General features: G+C 38.7%; 4 protein-coding genes across 5 annotated transcripts; 3 read left to right on the top strand and 1 right to left on the bottom strand.

Annotated features, from left to right (window-relative positions):
* The first annotated feature begins 1,696 nt into the window (after positions 1-1,696).
* Positions 1,697-6,398, top strand: LOC122866132 (torsin-1A-like). Its single transcript, XM_044175371.1, has 5 exons — positions 1,697-2,324; positions 3,037-3,302; positions 3,394-3,569; positions 4,002-4,126; positions 4,247-6,398. The coding sequence occupies exons 1-5, from the start codon at positions 2,153-2,155 to the stop codon at positions 4,489-4,491; spliced, it is 984 nt and encodes a 327-aa protein (XP_044031306.1). The 5' UTR covers positions 1,697-2,152; the 3' UTR covers positions 4,492-6,398.
* Positions 6,399-9,740: 3,342 nt separating this feature from the next.
* tor1 (torsin family 1) lies at positions 9,741-14,848 on the top strand. Of its 2 annotated transcripts, none has more exons than XM_044175368.1 (5): positions 9,741-10,093; positions 11,978-12,243; positions 12,350-12,525; positions 13,168-13,295; positions 13,428-14,848. In XM_044175368.1, exons 1-5 carry the CDS (start codon positions 9,895-9,897, stop codon positions 13,670-13,672), a joined length of 1,014 nt encoding a protein of 337 aa, XP_044031303.1. In that variant the 5' UTR covers positions 9,741-9,894; the 3' UTR covers positions 13,673-14,848. The 2 variants fall into 2 exon arrangements, with proteins under 2 accessions (XP_044031303.1, XP_044031305.1); XM_044175370.1 differs by lacking the exon at positions 9,741-10,093 and adding an exon at positions 10,383-10,668.
* A 2,750-nt stretch (positions 14,849-17,598) lies between these two features.
* On the bottom strand, positions 17,599-20,971 carry nsa2 (NSA2 ribosome biogenesis homolog (S. cerevisiae)). Its single transcript, XM_044175378.1, has 6 exons — positions 20,814-20,971; positions 19,482-19,669; positions 19,211-19,361; positions 18,846-19,025; positions 18,478-18,670; positions 17,599-17,895 (listed from the first exon to the last, which is right to left on the bottom strand). Exons 1-6 carry the CDS (start codon positions 20,814-20,816, stop codon positions 17,828-17,830), a joined length of 783 nt encoding a protein of 260 aa, XP_044031313.1. The 5' UTR covers positions 20,817-20,971; the 3' UTR covers positions 17,599-17,827.
* A 211-nt stretch (positions 20,972-21,182) lies between these two features.
* On the top strand, positions 21,183-27,547 carry gfm2 (GTP dependent ribosome recycling factor mitochondrial 2). Its single transcript, XM_044175365.1, has 20 exons — positions 21,183-21,522; positions 21,614-21,698; positions 22,426-22,471; positions 22,556-22,653; positions 22,765-22,890; positions 22,973-23,061; positions 23,163-23,251; positions 23,340-23,400; positions 23,783-23,968; positions 24,072-24,152; positions 24,244-24,392; positions 25,252-25,392; positions 25,505-25,604; positions 25,688-25,874; positions 25,958-26,034; positions 26,123-26,261; positions 26,390-26,575; positions 26,697-26,812; positions 26,897-27,079; positions 27,177-27,547. Exons 1-20 carry the CDS (start codon positions 21,481-21,483, stop codon positions 27,303-27,305), a joined length of 2,310 nt encoding a protein of 769 aa, XP_044031300.1. The 5' UTR covers positions 21,183-21,480; the 3' UTR covers positions 27,306-27,547.
* Positions 27,548-27,577: the final 30 nt, after the last annotated feature.

Genomic DNA, 27,577 nt, shown 5'->3' with positions numbered 1-27,577 from the left:
ATATACATTCATGGTCCTCAGAGGATGAAGCCTACTGACTTTGGTGATCCCCTGGCTTTTCCTCTAGCATCAACATGAGGTGGACATTTTTGTTTTTTAGTGAAATATCTCGACAACTGTTCGATGGATTGCCATGATTTTTGGTACAGACGTTCATGGTGCCCAGAGGATTCAGAACCCTAATGACTTAGGTGATCCTCTGATTTTTGCTCTAGTGCCACCATGAGGTCATGTCCCTCAGGATTAATTGTAATAATTTAGGTGATTTAACTCACCTAGGGCCATCAGTTTGAATTTTAATTTGTTTGTCAATTTTTCATTTGTACAATACTTTGGTTTATGACCACCTGCAAAAACTAATGACATTCACATCTGCTTCAGGTGTACTTTATTTTTAGTGCTAATTAGCAAATGTTAGCATACCAACACGCTAACCTAAGATGCTGACCATGGTAAACATTATACTGTCATGGTTTGAAGGTTTATGTATTTATTTATGTAGTTATTTCCTGTATTATTTTGTAATATTCTCCTTCCCTCATGTGTCTTGTGGTTTTACTTCCTGCCTCTGATTGTTTGCCCAGCCCTGATCAGTTTCACCTGTGTCTCGTTGTCTCCCCTACCTGAGTTTATTTAAGTCGGTGGGTTTCCTATTTTCAGTGTCAGGTTGTCTTTGAACCTGTGTGTCAAGTCAAGTGGTGTTAGCATTTAGCTCAAAGCACTGCTGTGCTACAGACTTGCAGAGATGTTAATATGGCTGTAGACTCTTAAACATGTGTCTTGCAAATCCTTGAACTTTATGCAGTTATAATATTAAATGGCTGGAGGACTCTGAGCAGCAGGGTCACATTGTTTCCAAAGCAGTTCCAACTTTCAAAATAAGTATTGTAAAATAATTTCTGACTGTCAGACTAAACATCTTTCTAATATAATATTGCATAAGTAATATGCATAAATTAACCATGCCCCAAACACCTATGTGCACACATGAGAGGGACCTTATCCCCAATCAAACACACTTAAAATTACAATTTATAGTCTCACATCAGCTTTCTTTATTTCCAAATAATGTTAAAATGCTAATCTGTGATTAAAAAATCAAAACTTAAGGTTCATGGTCTTCAGTGAGCAGCTGTGGGTTATGACTGAAAGCTTTGGGAATAGCTAAATAAACTTGAGTTTCATTTGTCAGAAATAGAAATGTTAATGTTTAATAAATTAACATGTTTAATACTTTACAACTATACCATACTTACAGTCATGTAAAGTCATAAAAGGAATAGTGCATAAAATCTGGGTACTTTGTCTCCAAAGTGTTTGTACAGATGCTAACAGATAACACAGGAAACTGCTCCAAGCATGGACAACAGAGTAGGGGTGTAGGACTGCTTTCAAGCTTTTTTGCACTTCTTTTTCACAACTTTCACAGCATTATCAAACGAAGCTCAAATCTCTCCTTTCCCTCAGTGTTATCTCGGCCCACGAGGGAGTCTGGATTTCATCAGGAGTCCCCTTGCTGTACCTTATCCCCTCCCTGAGGAACTGAAGGAAGAGCCCTGATCCTGGAACATAAGGTAGACCATCTGACCCCGTCCACACCAGGAAGGACACGCCGCCACAATGACAGGCTGAAGGAGAGGAAGGAAAAACACCAGCAGCAGAAAACGAAGGTCCTTTGTTTGCCTAATACCTCGAGACAAACTGTGTTGGCAGATTTATGACCAACATCCTGATCAGGAGTTAGTGCTGCGGAGGCTGGGAATCCGACTGCTATGGAGGAAGATCTAAAGTATCTAGAGCCTGATTTGAATTTATCACTGCTCTTTACTTCACAATTGTACTTTAACTGGTGCACATTGATGAGGCACAAAAATGGACTGGCACTAAACGGTACACAATTGTCTCTCAAAAGGGCACTTCCCCAGCAACAAGCATTTCTACCCTTTAAGTACACACCCGAACTTCTATTTCTGAGTGTGATATAGGGACATGTAGACAACAGCTCATGAAAAATGTTGCTTGACTGGTTCGCTTTGTCGGAAGTTACCCGCACAAAGAAGCTATTAGCCAGCTGGAACAGTGAGGTCTTACCGTGTTAAGATTGTTTTACTAGTTAAAAACGGCTGAATTCTGGAATTAAGTGGTTTCAACGATGAAAGCAGTACAAATATATTTGTGGTTACACATTATTTTGACAGCCAGTGTCCCAGTAAACACATTTAATCCATTCGGGAAAATGTTTGACGGTGTCAAAAATCTGTGGCAGAAGATCTACAATCCAGATGAAAGTTGTGATTCGAAATGGATTTCCTTTAATGAAACAGGTGAGGATGTGAAATATGTAAGTGTGAAGACAGATGTGCAGTGTTTATAGAGTTTGTTTGAACCCAGTTTAAGGGACAAACATCTGTAATTATTTACTTTAACATTTAGTCCAGACCCCACATACTCAACAGGCAGATTCTGGTCTGAATCTGGACCCTTGACAAAATTTCAGTGCAACCTGGCTTAGGCTGCTTGTGAGTGGTACATCACTATCACATCACCCGTCCTCTTTCAGACACTAGCAGCCACATTTAGCAAGGTTTCCGTCAGAGGAACCAATCTCAGGATGAAAGAGTGAAATGGATATTCAAAGAGAGGCTGACGGTGAAAAGGTGCACAGGACCCGTGACAACTTGTATTTGAGTACTGCTGGTCTAGAGGATAATTAAAGTGTCATGGCTTAAGTGATTAATTAGCTTCAAAACCCAAAATCTAACTGAGGAGTGTAGACAGATTAATAAAATAAAAGTTTGACCCCTTCAGGCACCCTTCACACCGTTTCTGCGTCAAATCAAGATTAAGAAAGCTTGTAAAACATTAAATGTACGTACTGTAGGTACTACATTTGATCTTTTTTATTTAATATTTGCGTCCATTGTGATGTCACTGTGATGTATGATTTCTGTCATGTTTCTCAATGTGTAGTTCTTGTAGTTACTTGTTCAATAAAGTTCAAACTATCCTGTTGACTTTCTGCTGTGCACTCTCTAGGTCTCCAGGTTGACCTGGAAAGCAAACTGTTCGGACAGCACATTGCCTCACGCGTCATCCTGAAAGCTGTGAATGGATTCATGAGCAACGACAACCCGAAGAAGCCCCTGGTGCTCTCTCTGCATGGACGGACCGGCACAGGGAAGAACTTTGTTAGTAACCTGATTGCTGAAAACATTTACAAGGAGGGAATGGACAGCAGCTTTGTTCATGTTTTCACAGCTGAACTTCACTTCCAGCACAAAAGGAAATTTGAGATCTATAAGGTATGATTAAAAAGTAGACACAGTTCGAACACAGTGCCATTGTTCTGTTTTGTCTCCTGTATGGATTAAATATGCTGCTGTTTCTCCTCAGGCTCAGTTACAGCAGTGGATCAAAGGCAATGTCACCAACTGTGCACGCTCCATGTTCATCTTTGATGAGATGGACAAGATGCATCCTGGCTTGATTGACAGCATTAAGCCGTACCTGGACTACTACCACAAGCTGGATGGAGTTTCTTATCGGAAAGCCATCTTCATCTTCATCAGGTGAAAGTTTCGGACCTATCAGAATTTTTATTTGAAGCACAGAAGCGTTGCTAGATAATACCAATACTCAACAACATTTTAAATCACTTCCTAAAACTTATCTTTTAAAAAAAAGCCTTTTACTAATGTAAGCCCAAAGTTTAATTTTTCCACTTCCACTATGTTTTATGCGTTTTATTTGTTTATTTTCCTGTTTTTATCTTATTTCATTGTACTTTGGGTATTTTATTCTGTTTTATTCACTGTACTTTTATTTGCTGGATCTTTATTTAATGGTGGCGCTGATTTGTTCTTTATAGATAAAGTTTATTATTATTATTATTATTATTATTATTATTATTATTATTATTATTAACATGCAACTAATTCGTTTCCTGTGTTGTAGAATAACTAATAAATGTACCTTGACCTTGTTTCTTATCTTCCTCCTAGCAATGCTGAAGGGGACATCATTACACAGACAGCTTTAGATTTCTGGAATGAAGGACGAGCTCGAGAAGAGATCGAGCTAAAAGACCTGGAAACATTGCTCTCTGTATCAGCATTTAACAACAACAGTGAGTAGACTGCTTCTTTTAGTCTTGGTCATCACACAGAAATAGATTCTATGAAAAGATTTTTTTAATTTGATTAGATTTTTTTTACTACTGGAAGTACCTCTCAATCTACTCCTGTAGGTGGCTTGCAGCATTCACGTTTGATTACCAAGCACCTGGTGAACTTCTTCATCCCGTTTCTGCCTCTGGAGGACCGGCACGTTGTCCAGTGTGTGTTGGCCGAGATGAAAGCTAGAAGACTTCAGCCAGACCAGAACGTGGCAGACCAGGTGGCCAGAGATTTAGTCTATTTCCCCAAATCTGAAAGAGTGTTCTCTGTCAGAGGCTGCAAGACAATACAAAGCAAATTGGACATCTACATATAATGTCAGCATCTGATGGATGTATAAGATTATTATGTGCACTTTTTAACAAAGGAAAACACACTCAGCCAAATGACTGAGGAGAGGAAGTTAAGCTAAATATTATAAACAAATATATATATATCATCATCCCAGCATTGGTAAACTGGAATAAGTCTCCCTTTAAATGTACAACCTACATTGCCTTTAAACTTTCTGGTCCCACTCCCTTGGTCACTGCCATACTCTACCGCCCCCCAAAGCCAAACCCCTCCTATCTTTCTGACTCCTCAGATTTTCTGACCCAGCTTTGTGCCATCTCACCCTCCATTCTCCTCCTGGCTGATTCCAATATTGACATCTCCATTGTCATTATAACTCTTTGTGCAAATATTGTACTTTAATAGTTAATACTTTAATTCACTGTAAAAGAAGTTGAATTCTAAAGATGAATGTGTGCTAGTTGGTCTCTGCAGCTTTCAGATATTACCGATTTCTCGTTTTACCTTAACAATAATGACCAACTCGTCTGTAACTGTGAAGCATTCATTATGGAGCCCTGCAACTAACAAAATGTAGTTAAAGTCTCAGACAAGTCAAAAATATGTGTAACAAGTGTTTGTTAGTACTGTGTAATAGATTTGTAATAGCTGTTTGAGGATGAATGCTGTAGGCTAATTGATCAGAAAGACTAGGAACGGCTGCTGGAGGGCAGGGGTCAGTAAATAATAACAATTGACAGAATAGTTGAATTAAGGAAAAGTGTATTGTACAAAAAAGTGAATATAAACAGAACCCAATATATACATAAACCACTGCAGCAGAAATAAATCAAAAATCAACTTCAATCAATTTTAAATTAAATCAAATGTCCAAGATATTGTTCATTGAGGCAGGAAGGAAACAATAAAATTCAATGTCTGTTCTCCCAACTAAGGATGAAGAACACCGAGGCTGCGCACCGCGTTTGACTCCATATGTTTGTTATTGAGTGATTTGAAATGTCCGTTAGCGCGATTGTCCGGGGGGTTGAATATTACAGCGGTTGCGTAGCTCGAGGAGGTGGGAGAGTAAAAGGACAGGCTGTACAGCCTCCTACCAGACCGAAGAGTGTTGGATGGATAACAGGAATGTTGTGTGCTCCAGAGCCTAGCTCGCCATCGAATATACCCTGAATGGGCACCTGGCCAGTTCAGTAAGAAACGTTTTGCCCAGCACACACAACAACGCCCAATCACCGGATGATGATGATGATGATGATGGTTTCTACAGCTGCTGTCCTCTAGCTTCTCTCCCACACAACTGAGCTGAGAGAAGTCAGGACAGCTTTTATACTGAGGCAGAGGGCTGTGATTGGCTAATTGAAACAAAGGGGGTGTGTCTTATGGCAAGGGAAAGAAAGGGTGGAAAACATGGACTGGCAACTACATGGAATGGCACTACATTAAATACAGAGGGTTGGAAGGGAGGAAATGGAAAACCTGGACTGGAACCTGGATTGGATTATTTTTGGATGGATGGATTTTTACCCTGGGCTACATATGACTGGAGAAATCATCAGTAAATAATACTGAAATAATTAAATTAATGTAAATCAGTTAGCAAAAAGCTTTTTCCTCCCTTTACCACCAATCAGTTTGTACAATACATTAAAACTCAATTTATTTTACTTTCTATTTATCTTTATCTATTTTGTCGTGGTACACATTTAATCATTTATTTATTTCATATGTTCCAGTTCTCCTCACCACATTTCCTGTTTTTCTAATGCTTGTATGCAAATAAGATGGGTGTGTCCATGTATGTCCAGGGCAGGGACTGGTCCAAGGTTTGTTTGTAAAAGGTGGTGTAGTAACTGAGTCTCTAAGAATAATACATTTGTTGGTTACTGTGTGATTAAATCTTCATCAATATATGTTCCTTGGATCCAAGATGGTGTTATGCTTTCTTTGCCTTTGGGAGCAGACATTAACAGCCTGACTGCACCATTTGGGATTGCATCAAACATTATTGCATAATATTGTGTCTGAATGGCATTTTCATAGAGAGACATAAATTCCTTGTATAAAAGTAGGTGACCTGCGGAATCAAGAAGTTAACTGACCCTTATCAAAGTGTTTTGTTCTTAAATTATATGTCAGTTATTCCTGACAAGTCCGGAGCAGACAGAGAGGGAAATGGACAAAGATAGGATTTAGAGGGTTACACTCATGTAACATGTGAGCTCACTCATGCATTTCTTTGCATGTCTGTAAACATCACTGTGTTTTGAAAAGTGACTATGGCTATATCGTTTAAGTCACTTGCACAGTTCCCTCTGCACATTGTGTGGATGATCTTGTAAGTGCACCTTCTATGAAAGTATGATCACATGACTATCACCAAACAGTGCCATATACTGTAGCTTGATGCAACCAACAAGCCATTTTTTAAAATCAAGCTGACAATGCCTATTAGCGCAGGATTACATTATTTAACCATATTTACTATAACTTAGAATGAGGATCAAGATTCTCAAGAAAAATGAATGAATGAGATCATCCTTTTTTCACAGTCCTAATTCATTCATTTGGCCCACATAGAAACAACCATTTGCAGTGTGCATCTGCTCTCTACTGGCAGGTGTGATTTTGATCATATTATATTTTTTAACTTATTTTTGACACAAGGGAAAAAGTAAACTATTAAGCACTTTTTCCATAGTCTTCCCTATGTGACCTCTCCTGCATATGATTTGTGCACTACATTTTAATTTATACAGACATGTGAAACATGATCAATTTTAAACCAAGGGTTACTTTCTTCAAGCTAGATTTTGACAGTGGTGGAAGAAGTACTCTAATCCTTTACTTAAGTAAAAGTAGAAATACCATAGTCTAAAAATACTCCTTTAAAATTAATGAATTCAAAATGTTTCTTAAGTAAAAGTACAGAAGCATTATTAGCTAAATGTACTTAAAGTATCGAAAGTAAAAGTACTCAGTAGAATGGCACCTTTAAACATTTATGTTATTAGAGAATATTATATTATTCTGTTTTTATCACTAACAAATACATGTAAGAATATTTTAATGTCGTAGTTCATCACTGTGAAGCCAATTTTAGATACTTTGTATACCGCTGGGTAGATTAGTAGCACAGTACTGCATCATATCATATAAGCACATCATGTTTTTATGAGAAAAGTAACTAAGTGTCAGATAAATGTAGTGGAGTAAAAAGTGCAGTATTTGCCTCTGAAATGTATTGGAATAGAAGTATAAAGTAGCATTAAATGGAAATACTTAAATAAAGTAGCAATATGTCAAAATTGTACCTAACTACAGCACTTGAGTAAATGTACTTAGTTACATTCCACCACTGGATTCTGACACATGGACCCTCTTTAAGACAAGGCCTCGACATCAGGTATACAAGCCTACCTGACCAACACTCACCTTAAGGCCCTTAATGTGTCAGTATATATTGTGCTTCAGTAAGGCATATTCCCATATACTTAAACAAAGTTACGGTTAATCATATTACCAAAAACACTGGGCCACAAGGCCCCTGGGGGTCTGGGGCCTTGTGGCAGGTAATCCAGCCTTGCATTCAGAGATTGTAGGCACATGGTTTAACATGAAATCAATTCAGCTTGTTTGGCAACTTTTGCAATCATAGGGACGCGTAGACAACAGCTCATGAAATGTTACTCGACCGGTTCGCCTTGCTGGAAGTTACTGCCATAAAGAAGAAGCTATTAGTCAACTGGGTCAGTGAGGTCTCACTGTGTTAAGATTGTTTTACCAGATAAAAACGGCTGACTTAAGGAATTAAGTGGTTTCAACTTTGAAAGCAGTACAAATACATTTATAAATATAAATATAATATTATATTTATAATTATATTTATAAATATACATGTTATTTTGACAGTCAGTGTCCCAGTAAACACGTTTGATCCGATCACATCAACGGTTGTCTGTATCTTTGCAAATCTGTGGCAGAAGATCTACAATCCATATGAAAGTTTAGAAATAGATTTCCTTCAGTGCAATAGGTGAGTATGTGAGGCATGTAAATGTGAAGAGAGTTGCGCTGTGTTAAACCCAATTTAAGGGACAAACATCTGCATTTATTTACTATTTACTTTTACATATAGTCTTGAGCACTCAATGCATAATTTATATGTAATTTCAATGCAACCTGACTCAGGTGCTTGTGAGTGGCACATCGCTATCACTTAATGTGTATGTAGGCTAATTTATCTGATCTTTTTAATTTAATATTTGTGTCCATTGTGATGTCATTGTGATGTATGATTTCCAGTTCTTGTTGTTACTTGTACAAGCATTGGTAAACTGAAATAAGTCTCCCTTTAAATGTACAACCTACCTGTGGTGTGTTGTTTATCTGATAATAGCTACGTTGTGTATATATTGTGAGGATCTGAGGATGTTAAGTTGACTTCTGCACCCTACAGTATGTGTTATCCCTGGATTCAACTCTCTCATAAGATAGTCAGAGGAAATTGCCATTATAACTCAAATATTGTACTTTAATAGTTAATACTTGAATTGCCCTGCAACTAACAAAATGTAGTTAAAGGTTTTCAGACAAGTCAAAAATATGACTGGATAAATCATCAATTAATAATACTGTTGGTTCAATAATTAAAATGGAGTCTTTCGTATTTATCTTTTGTTTTGGTCGTTGCACATCTAATCATTTAGGCCTATTTCCCATTTCTCCCAAACATTTCTTATTTTCCTAATGCTTGTATGCTAATGAGATGGGTGTGCCCATGTATGTCCAGGGCAGGGGCTGGTCCAATGTTTGTGTGTAAAAGGAGGTGTAGAAATGAGTCTCTAAGAATAATACATTTGTTGGTTGCTGTGTAATTTATAAATGGAACATCTTCATCAATATATATTCCTGGGACCCAAGATGCTATTTTGCTTTCTTTGTATGATGGTATGAAAGTAGGTGACTTACAGAAAGAATAAATTGACTGCCCCCTATCAATCCAATTGTTATTTAAAAATAAATGTCTTGTTCTTGAATCTAAATGCCACTTCTATTCCATATTTAGTATTTAGGAAATTATGTCTGTAAAAAACAGACCAGCATAATAGCATATGTTTATGAAAAACGAGCGCTTCAGAGGAACCTTGAATATGTTACGATAAAAAAGGTAAATCTCTAACAGAGTTGGAAACATGGGTACCATGGTGGGACTTCATCTGGCCTCAGGTGAACGTCACCTTTGGACTCTGACGTCACGTAAACTCCGTGTATGCATGACAACCACAGCGCCCCCACTACCATCAGTCTCCACTGTGTTGACTCAGTCCGCTTTGGCAAACAATTTGACGCACACTGAGTTTTTTTTTTTTTTTCTTCTTCTTGTTTTTAGCTAAGTTTGATGAAGCAGTGACATTTGTGCGAAATGAAACCGAGGAAGCGACACGTCCTGCTGCTGTGGATGCTCGTCTGCTACGGTATGACTGAGGCGATCGAGCCCATCAGCACCAGCATAGCGGTCGGCATGGCTGCGGCTCTGACTGGATTTTTAGCTAGTTACCAGAACATCCTCTACTATTTCCACGAGTGCTGTCGACCCGAGTGGATTTCTTTCAACAGGACAGGTAACACAGGGATATCCAGCTAGCATATTACCCCCCACATTTGATTCTTTTGTCAACTGTTAACATTTTGCTGTTTGCTAGCTAATATCAGCGATTGGTTTAACGTTAGCCGAGCGAGTGCATCTGTTACATCGTCAGCTAGCTATACAAGTACCTAAATTGTATAAACTTGTATATGGCTAACTGTAATACTTTCATTTTATTTTATTGTGCATCATTTTCAAACTTGTCAAACATTCCTGATGTTCTGTTGAACAGAACTCTCTGTGTTAAGTCGCGTGTTTGTGACGTATAAGGAAGTTCCCCGTTGTACAGGTTGTTAGGCTAGTTAGCCTGCAGGTTTAGCGCGGTTTTACCACATAAAACGACTGATGTCAGGAATTAAGTGCTTTCGACGATGAAAGTGGCACACTTATTTTTGTTGTATTTTTATTCGACTGCCTTTGTGCTGGTAAACACGATTGATCCGATCACAACCACAGTGGTTGTAGGTGTCAGTGCGACTCTCGGACGGACAATCTGGAATTATTTACATGAAAATTGTAATCCGAAATGGATAGCCTTCAATGCAACAGGTGAGCACATGCAGCATGTAAATGTATAGACAGTTGCGCGATCTAAATAGTTTGTTTTAACGCGACTAAAGGGAGAAACTTGTAATCCTAATTATTTACATTAACGTACAGCCTCAACGACAATATAAGTTTAGTGACTAGTTGGGGAGGGGAGGTTTACCGTCAGAACCGGAACATAACAATAATAAAACATTCTGAAATAACAATTAACAACGTTTGGCCCCTGCAGGCACCCATCACGCCGTTTCAGGCCAGGATTTCAGTCTTATATAGGGTTTTATTGCGGAAGTCACCTCCGTTAACATCTTAAGACAATAATCAGGGCTGCAACTAATGATTATTTTCACTGTAGATGAATCTTCTGTTTTCGATTAATTGATTCATCTGTCAGAAAATGGTGAAAATGACCTTCACAATTTCCTAAAGCCCCAGGTGACGTCTTTAATTGCTTGTTTTGTTTGACCAGAAATCCAGTCCCCAAATATATTTGGTTTCCTATCATAAAACAAAAAAAACAGCATATCATCACAATTGCGATTCTGGAATTAGGTATTGTTTGCACACAAAAAAAAATCATTATCAAATTAGTTGCAGATTCATCTTTACTAATCCATTAACCGACTAATCGTGTCAGCTCTAAAATTAGTACTTTTTCGTAAAATAAAACCTGAACCTTAAGCTAAAAAGAGAAAATGTGCTATTTTCCTAAAGCAAACAACTTTTATAAAGCTCTACATGGTCTTGCCCTGGCCTATTTGGCTGGCATGCTTGCAACGTGTGAACCAGGACTGCCCCATCGGGGTGCTCTGGCAAGGATGAGATAAGATAAGCCTCTATTGATCTCCAGAGAGGAAATTCAGAGCTGAGAGCAGCTAAAAGTGATGTCTTTAATGTTAAATGTAAACTTAAAACCTACCTCTTTGCCTGGCTTTTGATTAGAATGCTTTATGGCCGTTATGTACATTTTATTTAATTAAATTGTTGTTTAAATGTTTATCATTTCTATTTTTGTGTGCATCAGTCTCCAATAGTTTTACTGTTCATATTTGTAATGTCTTATTATCACCTATTATTAGTCGCCTGTAGAGCACTTTGATACACTTTGGCTATACAAATGAAGTTTGATTTGATATATTTAATGAGTGTGGCTATTCTCACCTAATAACAAAATGGATCATGAGATGAGGTGAGATTTTTGTGACTGACCACCTCAGCTGAACAATTTCCTGAGGGAGATGCTGAGAAAGGTGTTTCATTCAGGTGTTTGCAGCCACTGATCCTGTAATACGTTCTGCTGTGCACTCTCTAGGTCTCGAGGCTGACCTGGAAAGCAAACTGTTCGGACAGCACATTGCCTCACGCATCATCCTGAAAGCTGTCAATGGATTCATGAGCAATGACAACCCGAAGAAGCCCCTGGTGCTCTCTCTGCACGGATGGACCGGCACAGGGAAGAACTTTGTTAGTAACCTGATTGCTGAAAACATTTACAAGGAGGGAATGGACAGCAGCTTTGTTCATGTTTTCACAGCTGAACTTCACTTCCCACATTCAAGTCAGTTGGATACCTACAAGGTATGATCACAAATAGAAGTAGAATCCAATTACTTTCACTGAAATACAGTGCCATTGTTCTGTTTTGTCTCCTGTATGGATTAAATATGCTGCTGTTTCTCCTCAGGCTCAGTTACAGCAGTGGATCAAAGGCAATGTCACCAACTGTGCACGCTCCATGTTCATCTTTGATGAGATGGACAAGATGCATCCTGGCTTGATTGACAGCATTAAGCCGTACCTGGACTACTACGAAAAGCTGGATGGAATTTCTTATCGGAAAGCCATCTTCATCTTTCTCAGGTAAAAAGCATTCCCTAAGTCTGACAAGTCAAACATCTTCATTTGAACCACAGAATGGTATCAATCCAGGGAACGAAAGTGTATCACTGAATAATGTAACTTTATAGGGTCACATTATTCAGTGATATTTAATGTCATTCTAGCAGAATCTTGACAGTGGTTGTGGTATTATATGCTCAGCTTGAGGAGACGTTTTGTGGATGTTTTCCACAAGTTGTTTGCGTTTGACAATAATGAAAAGAATGTGATGCATTCATTGTAGAAACATTTTGCTGCCTTTGAGATATATTTGGTAACAGTTTGGTGTGTTGGGGCTTAAAGCTAGCTAATGAAAACTCAACACAGCAGCAGTGAGCTTATTTGTACTATTAAATATATTTAAACCTTCACTTTTAATGTTTCAAAGATTCACTTGATGAGTACACAGAACTACAATAATTTGCTGCTCTAATAGCAACCAGTACTAACACTACATACCAGCAGCTTATTCTGCTCCCGCCACTGGTTTGCCAAAAATAACATATTCGAATAGAATGTATATTTGTATGTGTTATATTGGTTTTTGATTAATGTAAACGGTGGTAACAACAGATGATCAGAGGCAAACTCTAATATGTTGCCTGTTTTGGATCTTTCTCCTAGCAATGCTGGAGGGGAGGACATCGTACGGACAGCTTTAGATTTCTGGAATGAAGGACGAGCTCGAGAAGAGATCGAACTAAAAGACCTGGAAACATTGATCTCTTTATCAGTGTTCAACAACAAGAACAGTGAGTATGAATTAAATGAATACTTCTTTGTGTTGCTCTGTACGTTGGAGTCATTTTCATTCAGAAACTTTGATTTGATGAAAAATGTGGATTTTTGTACTATTGTAAGTATCTGTTAATCTCTTCCTGTAGGTGGCTTGCGGCATGCAAGTTTGATTGACAAGCACCTGGTGGACTTCTTCGTCCCGTTTCTGCCTCTGGAGTACCGGCACGTTGTCCAGTGCGCCATGGCCGAGATGAAAGCCAGAGGACTTCAGCCAGACCAGAACGTGGCAGACCAGGTGGCCAGAGATTTAGTCTATTTCCCCAAATCTGAGAGAGTGTTCTCTGTCAAAGGCTGCAAGACGATACAGAGCAAGTTAGACTACTACACATAATGTCAGCATCTGATGGACGCTACGTTCGATCTCTATGTGCACTTTTTTAACAAAACATGCTCTCAGCCAAATGAGTTAAGAGAGGAAGTTAAGCTGACTGAACTCTGAAGAGGTCTGCGGAGATCTCTCTGTCTGACCTCATGGCCGCGGGAAGGATTTCAGCGGGCCTTCTCCAATGTTGCATCTCGCTTAAACAGAATGAAGAGGCTGATGAAAGAGCACAGTGCCAGTTGAATGAAAAAAATCATAAGGTGGAAATGCTATCCTTTGTAGCTGCTTAAGGGGCTTGATCTCTCTTTTGTGTCACACCTCAATGAGTCTCAAAAACGGTGTTGTTTTCCTGAGAGCTTCTTAAGGACTAACAGGGTGTCTCCTCTTCTGTCAGTGAAACTATGGCATATCACTGTTGTGCTTTTTTTTTTTTTTTTTTTTTTAAAAAACATGTGTACTCCGTATATATGGATTACTGGAAACACTTGCCTTAATTTTTTTAAATTTTATTTTACACACACCTCCACTGTACATATGAGTACATTAACACTCAAAGTTGGTCGTGGTTGGTGAGGCGAGGTAGTCAGCAGGGCTTATAGCAAAGTCTCACTATTTAAATACATAATACAGAACATTCTGTTTATATGTATCACATTTACAAGTTTTTTATACAGTACAGCCACACTCTTAATATCTAATTTGGTTAATATAATACATTACAAATAGATTGTTTATACATGAGTAATATACACTGTAATGGATATGGACGTGTCCATAGTGAAATATTTCCAGATGTAATTTTGCCTTAGAGTTAATTACTTTTTTTAAAACCATGACTGGACTCTGTAGCTACATTTGGACATTGTGTAATATTTTGCCAAAACTTGATTTTTTTTTATTCTTAAAAATGCAGACAGTTCAGAATACAAAATTCTAATGATAGTGTATATAAAAGAGTAGTTGATTATCCAATTAGTTTGATTTAAAATTGAGCTAAAAGGTTTCTTTCAAAACACAATACTATTCTTCCCTAACATTGTGGAAGAAAATGTTCTGTTATTTAACTTTTTCTGTACAATTGCTCACAGTTACCTGTAGGTGAAGGGGGCTTTTAGTGGACTATAAAAGAAAATTGTTGGTGCGGATGCACCAGACAAACAAATCACAAATAAAATATGAAGTTTTCTTGGTGTCACTGTTTCTAAGAAGAACGCAGGGCATGATTTTTGAACTACAGATGTGATGATGTAAAGAAGCAGCCGTATCTTAATGAGCTGGTTTTAGAGAAAAGCTGACCCCAAACATCTTTCGGTGCAGCTCTTGGTAGGTCGGTGTCACTGCTATTAAAGAAACATGAGGTTTTTTTCTCTTCATATAGGTATGGACAACATTTGAAGTTTTAAAACACTTTTAAATAGCACGGAACACTACAGAACATCTTTGACAACACTGCATTAACAAGGCAGCTGCTCAGTTACACAAGTCACTTATAGTTACCCAAATGATATCTGGTACAAAAATCCAAGTTTCTCATGGGTTTTGGAATATGCTTACTTATCTAGTGTATATCAAACATATACAGTAGCTACTGAGCATACAACCCAAAGTAACAAGTGAGAGAAATATTATTTGTCAAATCTGCAGGGCTACACTGATAGAAGAACAAGTATAAAGCCTAAAGGCTCTGGATATAGTCTGTATTAATACAGATTCAGCTTGTTTTAAAAGCGGCACTAGTAATTAGTGTATACTGTGATTCTATAGGAAGCTAAACAGTCAGTATCTATGGACAGAGAAGCTAAATAATCAGCACACCAGTCTGAGAATAACTATGGGTGCTTCTGTTTGTGTCTCATGCGAAGAACCAAACTTAATTAATTCCACCAACATTTCTCTTCCATTTGAACTCTAATCATTCAGATTTGGCTCTCCTCTATTCACTAAATTTGATGGTGAACATATGCCAAAAGTGGCAGCTGAAAATTTGGCGTGAAATAGGAGTTATGTAATAATCAAATAGCTTGCAAAACACTACTGTGCAAAGTGCAACTCTAGGCTAAAATGAAGAGAGACAATTGTGACATCATGTGGTACTGTAGATGCCGGTAGAAGTTGCAGGCAGGGCCTTGTCCTTCTGTCTTTCAAGGGTAGGGTTGCAGTAAAAGCATGAAGCTGAAATGAAGTTACTGAGTAAAAGAGCACATGGACACAGTAAAGTCATAAGTTAGAAGCACCAAAACATGCAATGTGCATCTTCGTATGTCAAAGGAATTGGAGTTATTTTCATACAAGCTGTACCTCTACTATAATCTATCTTGCATAAGGATGGATGGACATGCTGTTTTGTTAGTGCATATTGTTTTTGCATATCTACTGTACCTATAAATATATATAGACATATTATATTATGCTGTTTGATAAATTAAAGTAGTTTATAGCTAAGGTCAGATAAATGATGCCAGACTTTTAACACACAGAAATTGGTTTATCATCAATTTGATGGTTTGCTTCCAATACTGTACATATTTTTAGTCCAGAATCCACAGATTTGTGCTCAGCCTGGCCCCAGGTCTGAGGCCCGTTACAAATCTGTAGTCTGGTTTTGATCCATTGATGACCTACGGAAATCTGCAGCCCACCAAGATTTAATCTGCTGCTCCAGATGTTCTGTGTTTTTAGAAGCTGCAAATTTATTGTAAGCTGCTTCCTGCCATTTTCTCCCTCAAACAACATAGCACAGTGCACACAATGACACGGGAAGGAAGAGGAAGAAGCTTGTTAGTAAAGACAAGTGCTGTTTGACTCCCTTTGTGAGCTGTGGTTTTCTATGAAAATAATAGATTACAGTAAACATTTCAGAAGATTACAGTAATACTGTTAAATGCTGATGTACTGTTTCCACTCACCACCCTGTAGTTTAATAAATCAGTTATGGCCAGAAGCTATTAGGGAATACTTGCTCAGCAGAGGGGAAGAGCATTAGACGTTTACATACACGTTTAATCAATTTTGTACTTTAACTAATCCAGCAACATCTCAACTTGTGCTGTCTTTCGTCTTGGTAATGTCACCCAATAGCTCACATCGTATGTGGGTGAGTCAGTCCATCCTAAGAACACGCTCTACTGGTTCTGCTCATACATCTAAGCTGTTTCGACTGACTGCGCAGGTATTACTTCAGATTATTGCCGTGGAATCAGTCCACTACTTTTAAATACAAGGAGACTGCTACTACTAAGTGGAATATGTTCGGTTTTTATTAAGCAGCACTGTGCCTGGCATTGTTCAGGTGGAGGCTCTCTGGCCTCTGTATTCAAAACTCACTCGATTTATAACATAGAGGCATACTGGAGACATTCAACTTAATATGGCACACTTGATTGGCCATTTTTGTACCTACTACCTGAGGTGCTGGTAACAAAAACTACCAAATGTATGTATGGTCACATTCGTTGCAGGGTCATTATATTGTATGATGTTTGTCTAGAACATGCTTTGCTTTGTTTATGGTGGTTTTGTCCTGTTTTGCTATTTCATTTTTCACATTATGTTTAATATGTGTTATGTTGCTGTGAAGAAAGCAGCTTTCTTGTTAGATATATGCTTGATGTTTTGGATCCATGTTCAAGAACATTAAAGAACAGACGTTATTAAACCAGGCATGAATTAGTCTGATTACATGAGCTGAGTTGACTCCATGGCTCGACAGCTCAATTCTGGTTCACTCTGTTAGAATCACGCAACCCATGCTCTTCACAATAAGCCCTGTTTTTCTTACCCTCCTTTATTAAACACATCTCTGACCCATCAGGATATCAGCGAGGGTCTGTGCTGCTGTTTTCAGGGGTAAATAGCTATCGTAACTAACTTAACTATTCTCTTATTTTATAGAGTATTTTACAAGTAAGCAAAGAAATGGATAAAAGTGAAAAAAATTCTTGTGTCATATCAAGTTTATTTATATGAAATTTAACACAGTAATCACCCCCATTTTATTTTCCTTTGAGCGTCCTCCTGTTAGAAAAACTGCTGCGTTGCCAAGTGTAGCATCAGCGATCTTCTAGACAGTCCCGTGATTTGAAGCCCATTGCTTGTTGCATCTTTGTTGTAATCAACACTCCTCATGTAAATTACCAGGCACAGTCTGTATAAAGGTCAAGAGTCTTATACCAGCAGAACTGCATTAATGCAGCCATCGTTCTCTGGGTTATTTGTCACCTGGGCATATTTACCTGTGAAGTAAAAGAAATATTTTAGTTATAACATTATCACATACCGCACTAATATAAATACACACACACTATATTTACATTAAGTATCACATTTCAAATGTTTTGCAGACCTTAGAATTTCTCACAGTATGATTTAATTCCTTCAACACCTTTATCTTGATGTTATTTCCAACATCTGGGGTCTTGCACATGTGCACACTTTACCCAGCTACAGATAAAATTTGCTAGGTTTTTAATGCAATATCTCGCTGTGTTTATCAAGTTATTGCTTAACCCTTTTAAATGAAAATGGAAGCTGGATTTATTGTTTACACAGATGTTTCTGAATTGACCTATTATTTCATAACAAAATAACTGGGTACATCAATGAGATCTACACTGAATAAAACGTAATGAATATTCACACGAATGTTAAACTTAGAGGCTGTTCGAACACCGTTCGGACGTCTAGGACTGAGGAGCACACCATATGGGTGGTAAACATTAAATTGTTTCCAAAAGTACGTAATAGACACATTACTTTCGAGCATGTAAATACATTGACCAATGGATTTATGGATTCCCACAAAATTGAGCACTCACCCCAGATAACCTTTCCTCCTTGTGTAACCAAGCCCAGCTCGCTGACGTTGACCTCTACGACTGTTCCTTTTGTAATGACTCCCAGAGAAGTGTAGAGGGGTGAGGAGGGGTTCTTCTTCACTCCGAGGATGGGAAGGCAGAATGTGGCCTTCAGCTCTGGATGTGTGACATGAGCCTTCTTAAAACGCAAACCCTAAAGTAGAATAAAGAGAGGGAGGCCATTTAGGAGTTAGGCACTTAAAACAGAAACGCACAATTCAACTTTAACATTAATCCTGAATGCCCATGAAGAAACAGTGTTACAGATTAGCGTAGAATGTAACATGCCATATAAAACATTTAAACTCAAAACTATTCTGTGTTCTTACCATGGGTCTGATGAAACGCTCATATTTTGGAGGTTTACGGGTGAAGCCGTCGCCAACAAAGCAAACTTTGGTGACCATTCTCTTCCAGGCTTTCTTTTGTCTCTTTCCAGTTTTGATGACTTTAAGCACTTCGGTCTCTCCCTGGGCACGCACCTTTGGCAGGGGAACCTCCCATTTGCCCTACAGAAAACATTGCACATTTGTGTTTAAAAACCGATTAAATTATTTCCACACATCTATATCACTACCATACAATTAACAGGTGAAAGATATGTTTTGCATAAAAGCAGGAGATCTTTACTGTGGCATGCTACTAGACAACCACAGAAGGGGCTGCTGATGAGCAGATTTCAGCTGGTACTTACAGCCTTCTCTTTCCTCTTCTGTTTGATCATGTTGGAGAGGACCTTAGCACGGGACTGTCCCTCTCTGTCCAACAGGTAGGCTGGCACTGCTCCCTCTGGGGTCTTATCATCGTTCTTCTGCTTGGTCCTCCTCTGTTCATGCATTTTGATGCTGCAAAGATACAAGTCATAATTGTTTGGCTGCTCATTGGGTTCAGTTTTCATAATGTGTTTATTAAAAACAGCCAGCATTTATAAAGACAACCCCAGTTTTTCCTCTGTCTATACTCACGTCTTCTTCATCTGGATCTTCTCTGCATGTCTCTGTTTGTGGTACAGTTTGGCCTTCAAACCAATCAACTTCCTGGCTTTGTGGGACCGCTCATGGGCCTCACGGCTCTCCTTCTTCCTTTTCTTTTCATGGTGGTCCAGACGGTAGCCATGCCGCTTGCGGTGTAACTCAATGTGCTCGTTCTGGGGCTACAACAGAAAAAGCAAACATTCATTTTAATTCAACTTGGTTACGAAGTCTGATAGTGCAGAAATATACAATTTCCACTTCCAAGTAAAAATTACAATGCAGGATGCTGCATACAGTATAGAAGCTCTAATGTGGACTGATATAACTTAATGGTGCAAGTTTGAGAAACTGACATCCAAGGAACCAGGCTGTATTTAAATTTTTTACATTTAACTTCTGGATAGAGCATTAAACCATTCTTATGTAATAAACATGACTCCTACAGTGGCCCTTATATATGTTATGTGTTCATTTTTTAGAAGCTTTTATCATTTCATATTCCCATTAACTAAAAATCTATTTAGAGCTAGATTAGTGTCTAGGTTGCCAATTTGACAACTTAAATAAGTAATGTCTTTGACAATTTATCTACAACTTATAACTGATTAATAGTTTCAGTCATTTTTCAAGCAAATATGCCAAACATTCTCTGGTTCCATCTTCTCAAATGTGATGATTGAATGTTTTTCTCGGTTTTATATAATTGTGAATTTAATACAGTTGGGTTAGGGACGGTTCATTAAACAAACAAGCAATTTAAAAACGTCACTTTGGGCTCTGATAAATAATGTATTTGCAGATTATTCAATAATTCTTAATTGCTGCTTAATTGCAGATAAATTACTCCTTTATTCGTGTCGAAACACGAATGCCAGCAACGCATACAAAAAAATAAATCACTTGGCGACCAAGTTAATTTAAATTTCAAATTAAAGGCAAAACCTAGCGACCTACTATTTCATGATTGGGCACATCAATGATATCTACACTGAATAAAACGTAATGAATATTCATACGAATGTTAAACTTACAGGCTCGGACGTTATGAGAAATTCTACCTCGTCGAGGAGCACAGCATATGGGTGGTAAACAAGTCACCTAAGTTTTACAAATATCTTTCATGCGCATACACCTATTATTTCAACTGCATCTCTGTCAGTGGAGATCAAGTGGCTTTAATATTAACACTATTCACAACACTAGAGCAGAGCAGCACGTCACCCCGCCACATGTGAACTAAAGCTAATGCTAGCACAATATGCTAACCTGTTAAACTGCCCGATAAAATTAAAATAATTCAATTAAAAACGGTTACTTTCTTACCATTTTGTGTGAAAGGAGTTAGGTGTTACAGCGAATACGTCGCAGGTACTAACAGTTGGTAAAACCGCAGAATATTTGGTGTTTTTTGCTTGAGGCTGGGGTCCTTTAGATGTTGTTTTCCCCGAAGCCGATACTTAGAGGAAGTACGTCATCCTGAAGTAACGGGTTGTCCGTTGGTTTAATATGAACGGCTTCGGATTAACAAAAGTTTACCGTGACACTGAACCGTATTAAAGACAAAATACATGATTATATATGTATTGAGTAAAAACATGATGGATAACTTTATGTACGTATATCAAACAATTTTAAAATTGTTGATATTGACGGGCCCAATTTTATTTTCGTGCCCGGAAATATAAATCACACACGCTTGTTCCTAGGGATGTATTTTGGGGCTGTACCTTATGCAAGCGTAACATTTGAGAGCTGTATAGTTAGATTATGTTGTTTTGTAGGACATTTTAATGCTTTAGTCTGGGGTAAATTTTGTATTTATCTTCTGGTTATAGCTATAAGTCCCTTTTTTATTGTTATGGTGTAGCCGTAGCAGGTTGTCTGACTGCTCTTCTAGTCTTATTTTGACTGCAATGTTGCTCTACAATGGTGCGTCTAAGTCTCAAAATGATTCTTAAGAAAAAGCTTGGAAGATAAGCAGACATTAAATATGCGCGTTAGAGCCTTTCCGACATTAAGCGGGATGATTTGGGTAAGATATAATTTGCGAAAACTAAATGCTGTTAGTGATTCATTATATTAATATCATGTTGACTTTATATCATGGTCGTTGTCATTCACAGGGAAGGTATTTATTAACTGCTGGGCTCCAAAGCTGCAGATGTAGAGTGAGCTGCCATGTAAAAAGACGTTACAGCTTTCTTCCAGGTACTTTGTTTTCATAACTAGATCCGTTATGATTAACCAATGCTGACGAACAAGCCTTAATTAGTTGATTAATTGATTCGTCAAGCAACAGAAAATAATTTATTTATTACTACTTTACAATTACTGGATTTTTTATCAAGTAAAAAAGTCAGACATTTGCTGGTTTAAGTTTTACAGATGCTTTATGGATTTTCAGTTTCACATCATTATAAATCATATATTTAGTTGACAAAACACTCACCACCGCATGGTCCATTCAGTAGCTGAGCTTTTGATCATATCACATGATCTTCATCGGCAGATGGAGGTTGCCCTGTTGTCATGGAAATATAGATTTTCAAATGTCCCCTTTTTTCTGAGCACTTACCAGAAGTCCACTCTGACGAAGAACATATCAGATAATCAGAAGAACATCTACTAATGAAGATCATATGACTTGATTGAAAGCTCCAGAACAGCTACTAAATGGAATTTGTTTTGTCAACTGTTGTTTGCAAGGTCAAGAATGAAATTTGAAACTCAATATATACTTTTTGGGGGTGTGTGAACTATACAAGCAGTTTTAAAACTTCACTTTGGTTGTAACTTTTGATGTGCATTAGTTATTATTTCTGACTAAATGATTAATCCCTTAATCAATAAGATAATGGGTAATATAGTCAGTCATAGAAACATACACATAGCATCACTGATGTCAGATCATCATTATTGTACTTCTCTGTTATAGATGATGTCAAATCATTGCGGGCTGTGGTCAACCCTGATATATCCAAGTAAGTAATTGCATTCTGCAGTCTCTGCTCTTTAGATTCAGCTGTGTTCTAGGCTCCGTGATAACTTGTGCACTGTATCTGCAGGATCCGAAACATCGGCATTATGGCCCACATTGACGCAGGAAAGACAACAACCACAGAAAGGATGCTTTATTACTCCGGCTATACGAGAGCACTAGGAGGTGTGTAGGATGGTGAAAACAAGATGTGGACAAAGTTAATTCTTTATTACCCATGGATTACCTGTTTGTTTCTGTCTCTTTAATCTATTTCTGATACTCGGTTGCTTTCAGATGTGGACGACGGGGATACAGTCACAGATTTTATGGCTCAAGAGAGGGAGCGTGGCATCACCATACAGTCGGCAGCAGTCACGTTTGATTGGAAAAGTCATAGAATAAACCTTATAGACACCCCAGGTAGAAATAGCATCCTTGTGAGAATAAAACATTCCAATGGAAATGAGAAGCCACTCAAGTGTGTGTGTGTGTGTGATTACAGGACATGTTGACTTCACTCTCGAGGTAGAGCGGGCACTTCGTGTTCTTGATGGGGCTGTTGCAGTGTTTGATGCTTCTGCCGGTGTTGAGGTTAGCACACTGCTTCTTTTTTTCATTTAAAACTTTGTCGTGTTACATAACTGGGTACACTCTGAACACAGTCGCATCTGTTGCCGTGAAAACACCAACAGGCTCAGACTCTGACCGTGTGGAGACAAGCAGAGAAGCACCATGTTCCCTGTGTTTGCTTCCTGAATAAGATGGATAAGCCTGCAGCAAAGTGAGCGACTAAACAGTCCGAACATATACGAGTTTTGTTCTTATTTTTCAAAATTTAACTGGAAACTGTGTTTAATTTCTTCTCTCAGCCTAAGTTTCTCCATTGAGAGCATAAGACAGAAGTTGAAAGCCAACCCAGTCCTCCTGCAGGTAGGAATTTTCTTTTTATACATATTGTTTGAGCATTGTTGGAGGGAGCCTGAGAATTAAGAATTTCATTGCTTATGACTGCTTCACGGTAATTGATGTGCATATGACAATAAAAAAACTTGAACTTGTACCGGTAGGAATACAGGTAAATAAAGCTGTGATTATTAGTACACTGATAAGTGGTTATCAACGCAAGTTGCATCAAGCAGGCTTATTAATAATAAGCCAATTAAGTCCAAATGTATTTTTATACTGCGTAATTTGTAATGACTCAATTGTAAAAATTAACTAGACAAAGAAAGTATACCTAAAAACCTAAACGAAATAGGAGCATGTCACCATGTCATTTAGTTGTCTCATGGAGTGCTATCCTGTTTCATAGATTCCTGTTGGCAGTGGCAAAAACTTCTTAGGTGTGGTTGACTTGTTAACCAACCAGAAGCTGATATGGAAGCTACGATCTATGGGAGATGATGGACGAATGTTTGAAAGCAAACCTCTTGACCAGTCTGACGAGCCAGAACTCCTGCGGGAGGTCAGTGAGGCCAGGGCAGCTTTAATTGAGCAGGTACATGTCAAAGCATTTACAGCAATGTTGACAATTTTAAATGTTGAAACATTAAGATGTTCCAGATTTCTTCTCCAGTTTATATTTCCGTTATCAATCACAGGTTGCTGATCTGGATGATGAGTTTGCTGAACTGTTGCTGACTGATTTTAGTGACAATTTTGATGCTGTTCCCTCCATCCAAGTAAGCGTTGTATTGCATGGTACCACAATATAAACCTATAAAGTAACTGTTACTTGTGAATACAGAGTAAACAGTGCTAATGTGTCCCCAGCTACAGGAGGCTGTGCGGCGGGTGACTCTGGCCCGTAAAGGCGTCCCAGTACTCTGTGGGAGCTCTTTGAGAAACAAAGGTGTTCAGCCTCTTTTAGATGCCATCACCGCCTACCTGCCAGCCCCCAATGAACGGCACCATGACCTCGTGTGAGTGAATTCTTTAATCTATAACTGACTTAGACCAGAACTGTTTTGACACTTTTGAGTTAAAGGACGATTCCAGCATGAATGGAGTTTTTGGTCGAGGTTCTGCATTCCAATACTGTTTTTTTTTTTTTTTTTTTTCAGTGCTTTTATCATATTATTCTTTGCTGTTTTCTTCTTTGTGCATTTTTTGTTTTACAAAATAAGTATTGAAACAACCACAGCTATGAGGCACTCCTAGTTGGGAAGAGGGTGATAGTCGTAAGCTGCACTTATTTTCAGGCTTTATTTTCTGCTTCAATTTAATTTCATGGACTGTTGCAGAGGAAATAATCTTTCTTTGTCTATTGACTGGTTGGGATTGAATTTAGCCACAGAGAATGCCAGCTATTAAGAAGTTTTATTTTGGAGAGGAAAATACACAAATCTATGCAGTGAGTGGAGATTAAGACATGTGTCTGTCTCATTTATACTATTGTGTTTTTGAATATTTAAGTGATGACTGTAAAAGTTCATACGCTGAAGTTAGTTATCTTTAATACAACTTAAATGTTGTTAAATGTGATTATCTGCTTCTCATCTATACTGACTCAATTTTGTGGAGTAGTTTTTCTTGTCACATGGAATTTAATGGGTCTGAATGAGCCTGAGAAGCTATCTTATCTTCTATTGTGACGCACACAAGTAGACTGTCGCAATTAGTGTTAAATGGATGGACGATGGATAAAAATTAGCAAAAATTCAAATCATGCTGGAATTGTCCTTCGATGAATATGCCACGCTGTTATGAAAATATGTTTCTATGTACATTTGTTCATTGTTGTCGCACCATAAGCTCTGTTCATCATTCATCATCCTACAGGCGGTGGTACAAGGACGACTTATGTGCTCTGGCCTTCAAGGTTCTCCATGACAAGCAGCGTGGTCCTCTGGTATTTCTTAGGATTTACTCTGGTACTCTGAAACCACAGACTGCTGTCCACAACATCAATAGGAACAGCGTGTACGTAGTTTTCATTATAATTACACAACCCTGATCATCCTCTGACCTACCAATCAATTTTGACCAAAACCATTAGTAGATGTCAAAACTCTTATTTGTATCATGTGTATAGTGAGAGGATGAGCAGGCTGCTGGTGCCGTTTGCCGATCAGCATGTGGAAATCCCTTTAATGACAGCGGGAAACATCGCTCTAACTGTAGGACTGAAGCAGGTAGTGCATCATACGTCACATTTCGTATTTTGAAGATTTTCCCCTCAAAAAGGGTTATTTTATGTTTTCCACTTTCACTTCAGACAGTCACAGGGGACACCATCGTTTCATCTAAGGCTTCAGCAGCAGCTGCAGCCCGCCGAGCCCAAAATGACAGCAGGGCAGGGAAGAAGTGTGGGGAACAGGCCAGCGTGGTCCTTTCAGGGGTGGAGGTCCCTGACCCCGTCTTCTTCTGCACCATAGAACCGCCCACTATGGCCAAACAGGCTGGTCAGTGACAGTGATTATAGTTTTGCTACACATGCTCCAGAAACCGTGTATTCACTCACACATTGTATTTTTTTTCCTGAAAGATCTTGAGAATGCACTCAACTGCCTCCAGAGAGAAGACCCCAGTCTTAAAGTCAGGGTAGACCCGGACTCTGGCCAGGTAATACCATCATTGGATTAGCCAGGACTTTTAGTCAGGGCTTCTGCCACAATGAGTCAAATAAATGTCAGTCACTCTCCATCCTCAGACCATTTTGTGTGGGATGGGAGAGCTGCACATTGACATCATCCATGATCGAATCAGAAGAGAGTATGGCATTGAGACTCACCTTGGACCACTACAGGTGGCTTACAGGGAGACTATTCTCCACGAGGCCTCTACTACAGGTACAACAAACACATTTCTTAATCGGTGCATTAGGTTATCAGTGGGGGAGAAATGATTGTCAACTACATACTGTACTTGTCCCAGTTTTTGTTCCTGTATGAATTTTCCTGCTTATCTTATAATGTAGATACGCTGGACCGTACTGTTGGGGAGAGACGACATGTTGTGACAGTGGAGCTGGCCGTCAGACCTGTGGACATCTTCTCTACGGGTGGTTCATGCAAATTAGCTTTTACAGAGGATTATGAGGGGCAGCTATCAGCAGAAATGAAAGAGGCAGTGGAGAATGGAGTACACAGCTCATTTCTTCAAGGTATCATTGAACAAAACTAATTTCTTCTCTTGCAAACATGTCCTGCCCTTTTTGTATTATTTAAGAAGTAACTGGACCCCCTGAAATGTAAGTAGTTTTCAATGCCTGCTTCCACCTTCAGGTCCATTGCTAGGTTATCCTTTACTAGGTGTATCTACACTGATCCAAAGTGTCAGCATGGAACAAGGAACGTCTCCTGCCATGGTGTCCGCCTGTGTGTCCCGCTGCATGCTTAAGGTAAACCATTATGGCTTCCTATGTCATAACTGTAAACCGCAGATTATTAATAGATAAGCCACGGTTCTGTTTCTTTGGACGCAGGCCCTGAAGTTAGCAGGAGGTCAGGTCCTGGAGCCAGTGATGTCACTGGAGGTGACTGTCGGGGAGGAACACCTTAGCACTGTGCTGGGGGACTTAGCACAAAGACGAGGAACCGTCCGAGATATCCAGAGTCGTCACGACAACAAGGTGCTGCTAGCAGCTGTGCCCCTGGCTGAGATGATGGTGAGATGACATCCAATTCAAACATTTTGTCAGCAGTTTTTGGTTTAATTGGTCACTCTGACAATTGTTGACTATTCGTACCCGTTTCCTTCTAAAGGGCTATTCCACGATCTTGCGAACACTGACATCTGGAAATGCCACCTTCTCCCTGGAGCTGGACACCTATGACGTCATGAACCCCCAGGACCAGAACACCCTCCTTAAAAGAATTGCTGGTCTGCTGTGATCTCCTGTTCAACACTGAAACTGTTCAGCAATGGGACCAATGGTCTTCTGAGACAGAGGCATGGCTAGTACCCAAACAGACTTTTCCCAGGACTTACAGTAAATATCAGACTTGACTACTGACAAGTAGCCTGAGTAAAATGCTATTTATAGTGTGAATACCCACTGCAGGAAAGAGGAAAATATGAATAGTGTACCATGTTTTTAGCTGGATACAAAATAAATTTGCTGCCAAATATTTCATACACTTGTTTTCTTTTCTTTTTTTAAATA

This window comes from Siniperca chuatsi, linkage group LG18, assembly GCF_020085105.1.
Source record: "Siniperca chuatsi isolate FFG_IHB_CAS linkage group LG18, ASM2008510v1, whole genome shotgun sequence".
Lineage (NCBI taxonomy): Eukaryota > Metazoa > Chordata > Actinopteri > Centrarchiformes > Sinipercidae > Siniperca > Siniperca chuatsi.
This window is presented reverse-complemented; position numbering and strand designations above follow the sequence as displayed.

Coding starts and splice junctions, on each gene's coding strand:
- LOC122866132 (XM_044175371.1), top strand. CDS start 2,153: ATGAAAGCAGTACAAATATATTTGTGGTTACACATTATTTTGACAGCC. Junction 3,303..3,393: donor GGAAATTTGAGATCTATAAG/GTATGATTAAAA, acceptor GTTTCTCCTCAG/GCTCAGTTACAGCAGTGGAT. Junction 4,127..4,246: donor ATCAGCATTTAACAACAACA/GTGAGTAGACTG, acceptor CTACTCCTGTAG/GTGGCTTGCAGCATTCACGT.
- tor1 (XM_044175368.1), top strand. CDS start 9,895: ATGAAACCGAGGAAGCGACACGTCCTGCTGCTGTGGATGCTCGTCTGC. Junction 10,094..11,977: donor GATTTCTTTCAACAGGACAG/GTAACACAGGGA, acceptor TGCACTCTCTAG/GTCTCGAGGCTGACCTGGAA. Junction 12,244..12,349: donor GTCAGTTGGATACCTACAAG/GTATGATCACAA, acceptor GTTTCTCCTCAG/GCTCAGTTACAGCAGTGGAT.
- nsa2 (XM_044175378.1), bottom strand. Junction 19,026..19,210: donor AGAAGAGGAAAGAGAAGGCT/GTAAGTACCAGC, acceptor TGTTTTCTGTAG/GGCAAATGGGAGGTTCCCCT. Junction 18,671..18,845: donor AGCGTTTCATCAGACCCATG/GTAAGAACACAG, acceptor ATTCTACTTTAG/GGTTTGCGTTTTAAGAAGGC.
- gfm2 (XM_044175365.1), top strand. CDS start 21,481: ATGCGCGTTAGAGCCTTTCCGACATTAAGCGGGATGATTTGG. Junction 25,393..25,504: donor AACATCAATAGGAACAGCGT/GTACGTAGTTTT, acceptor TCATGTGTATAG/TGAGAGGATGAGCAGGCTGC. Junction 25,605..25,687: donor TAACTGTAGGACTGAAGCAG/GTAGTGCATCAT, acceptor CTTTCACTTCAG/ACAGTCACAGGGGACACCAT.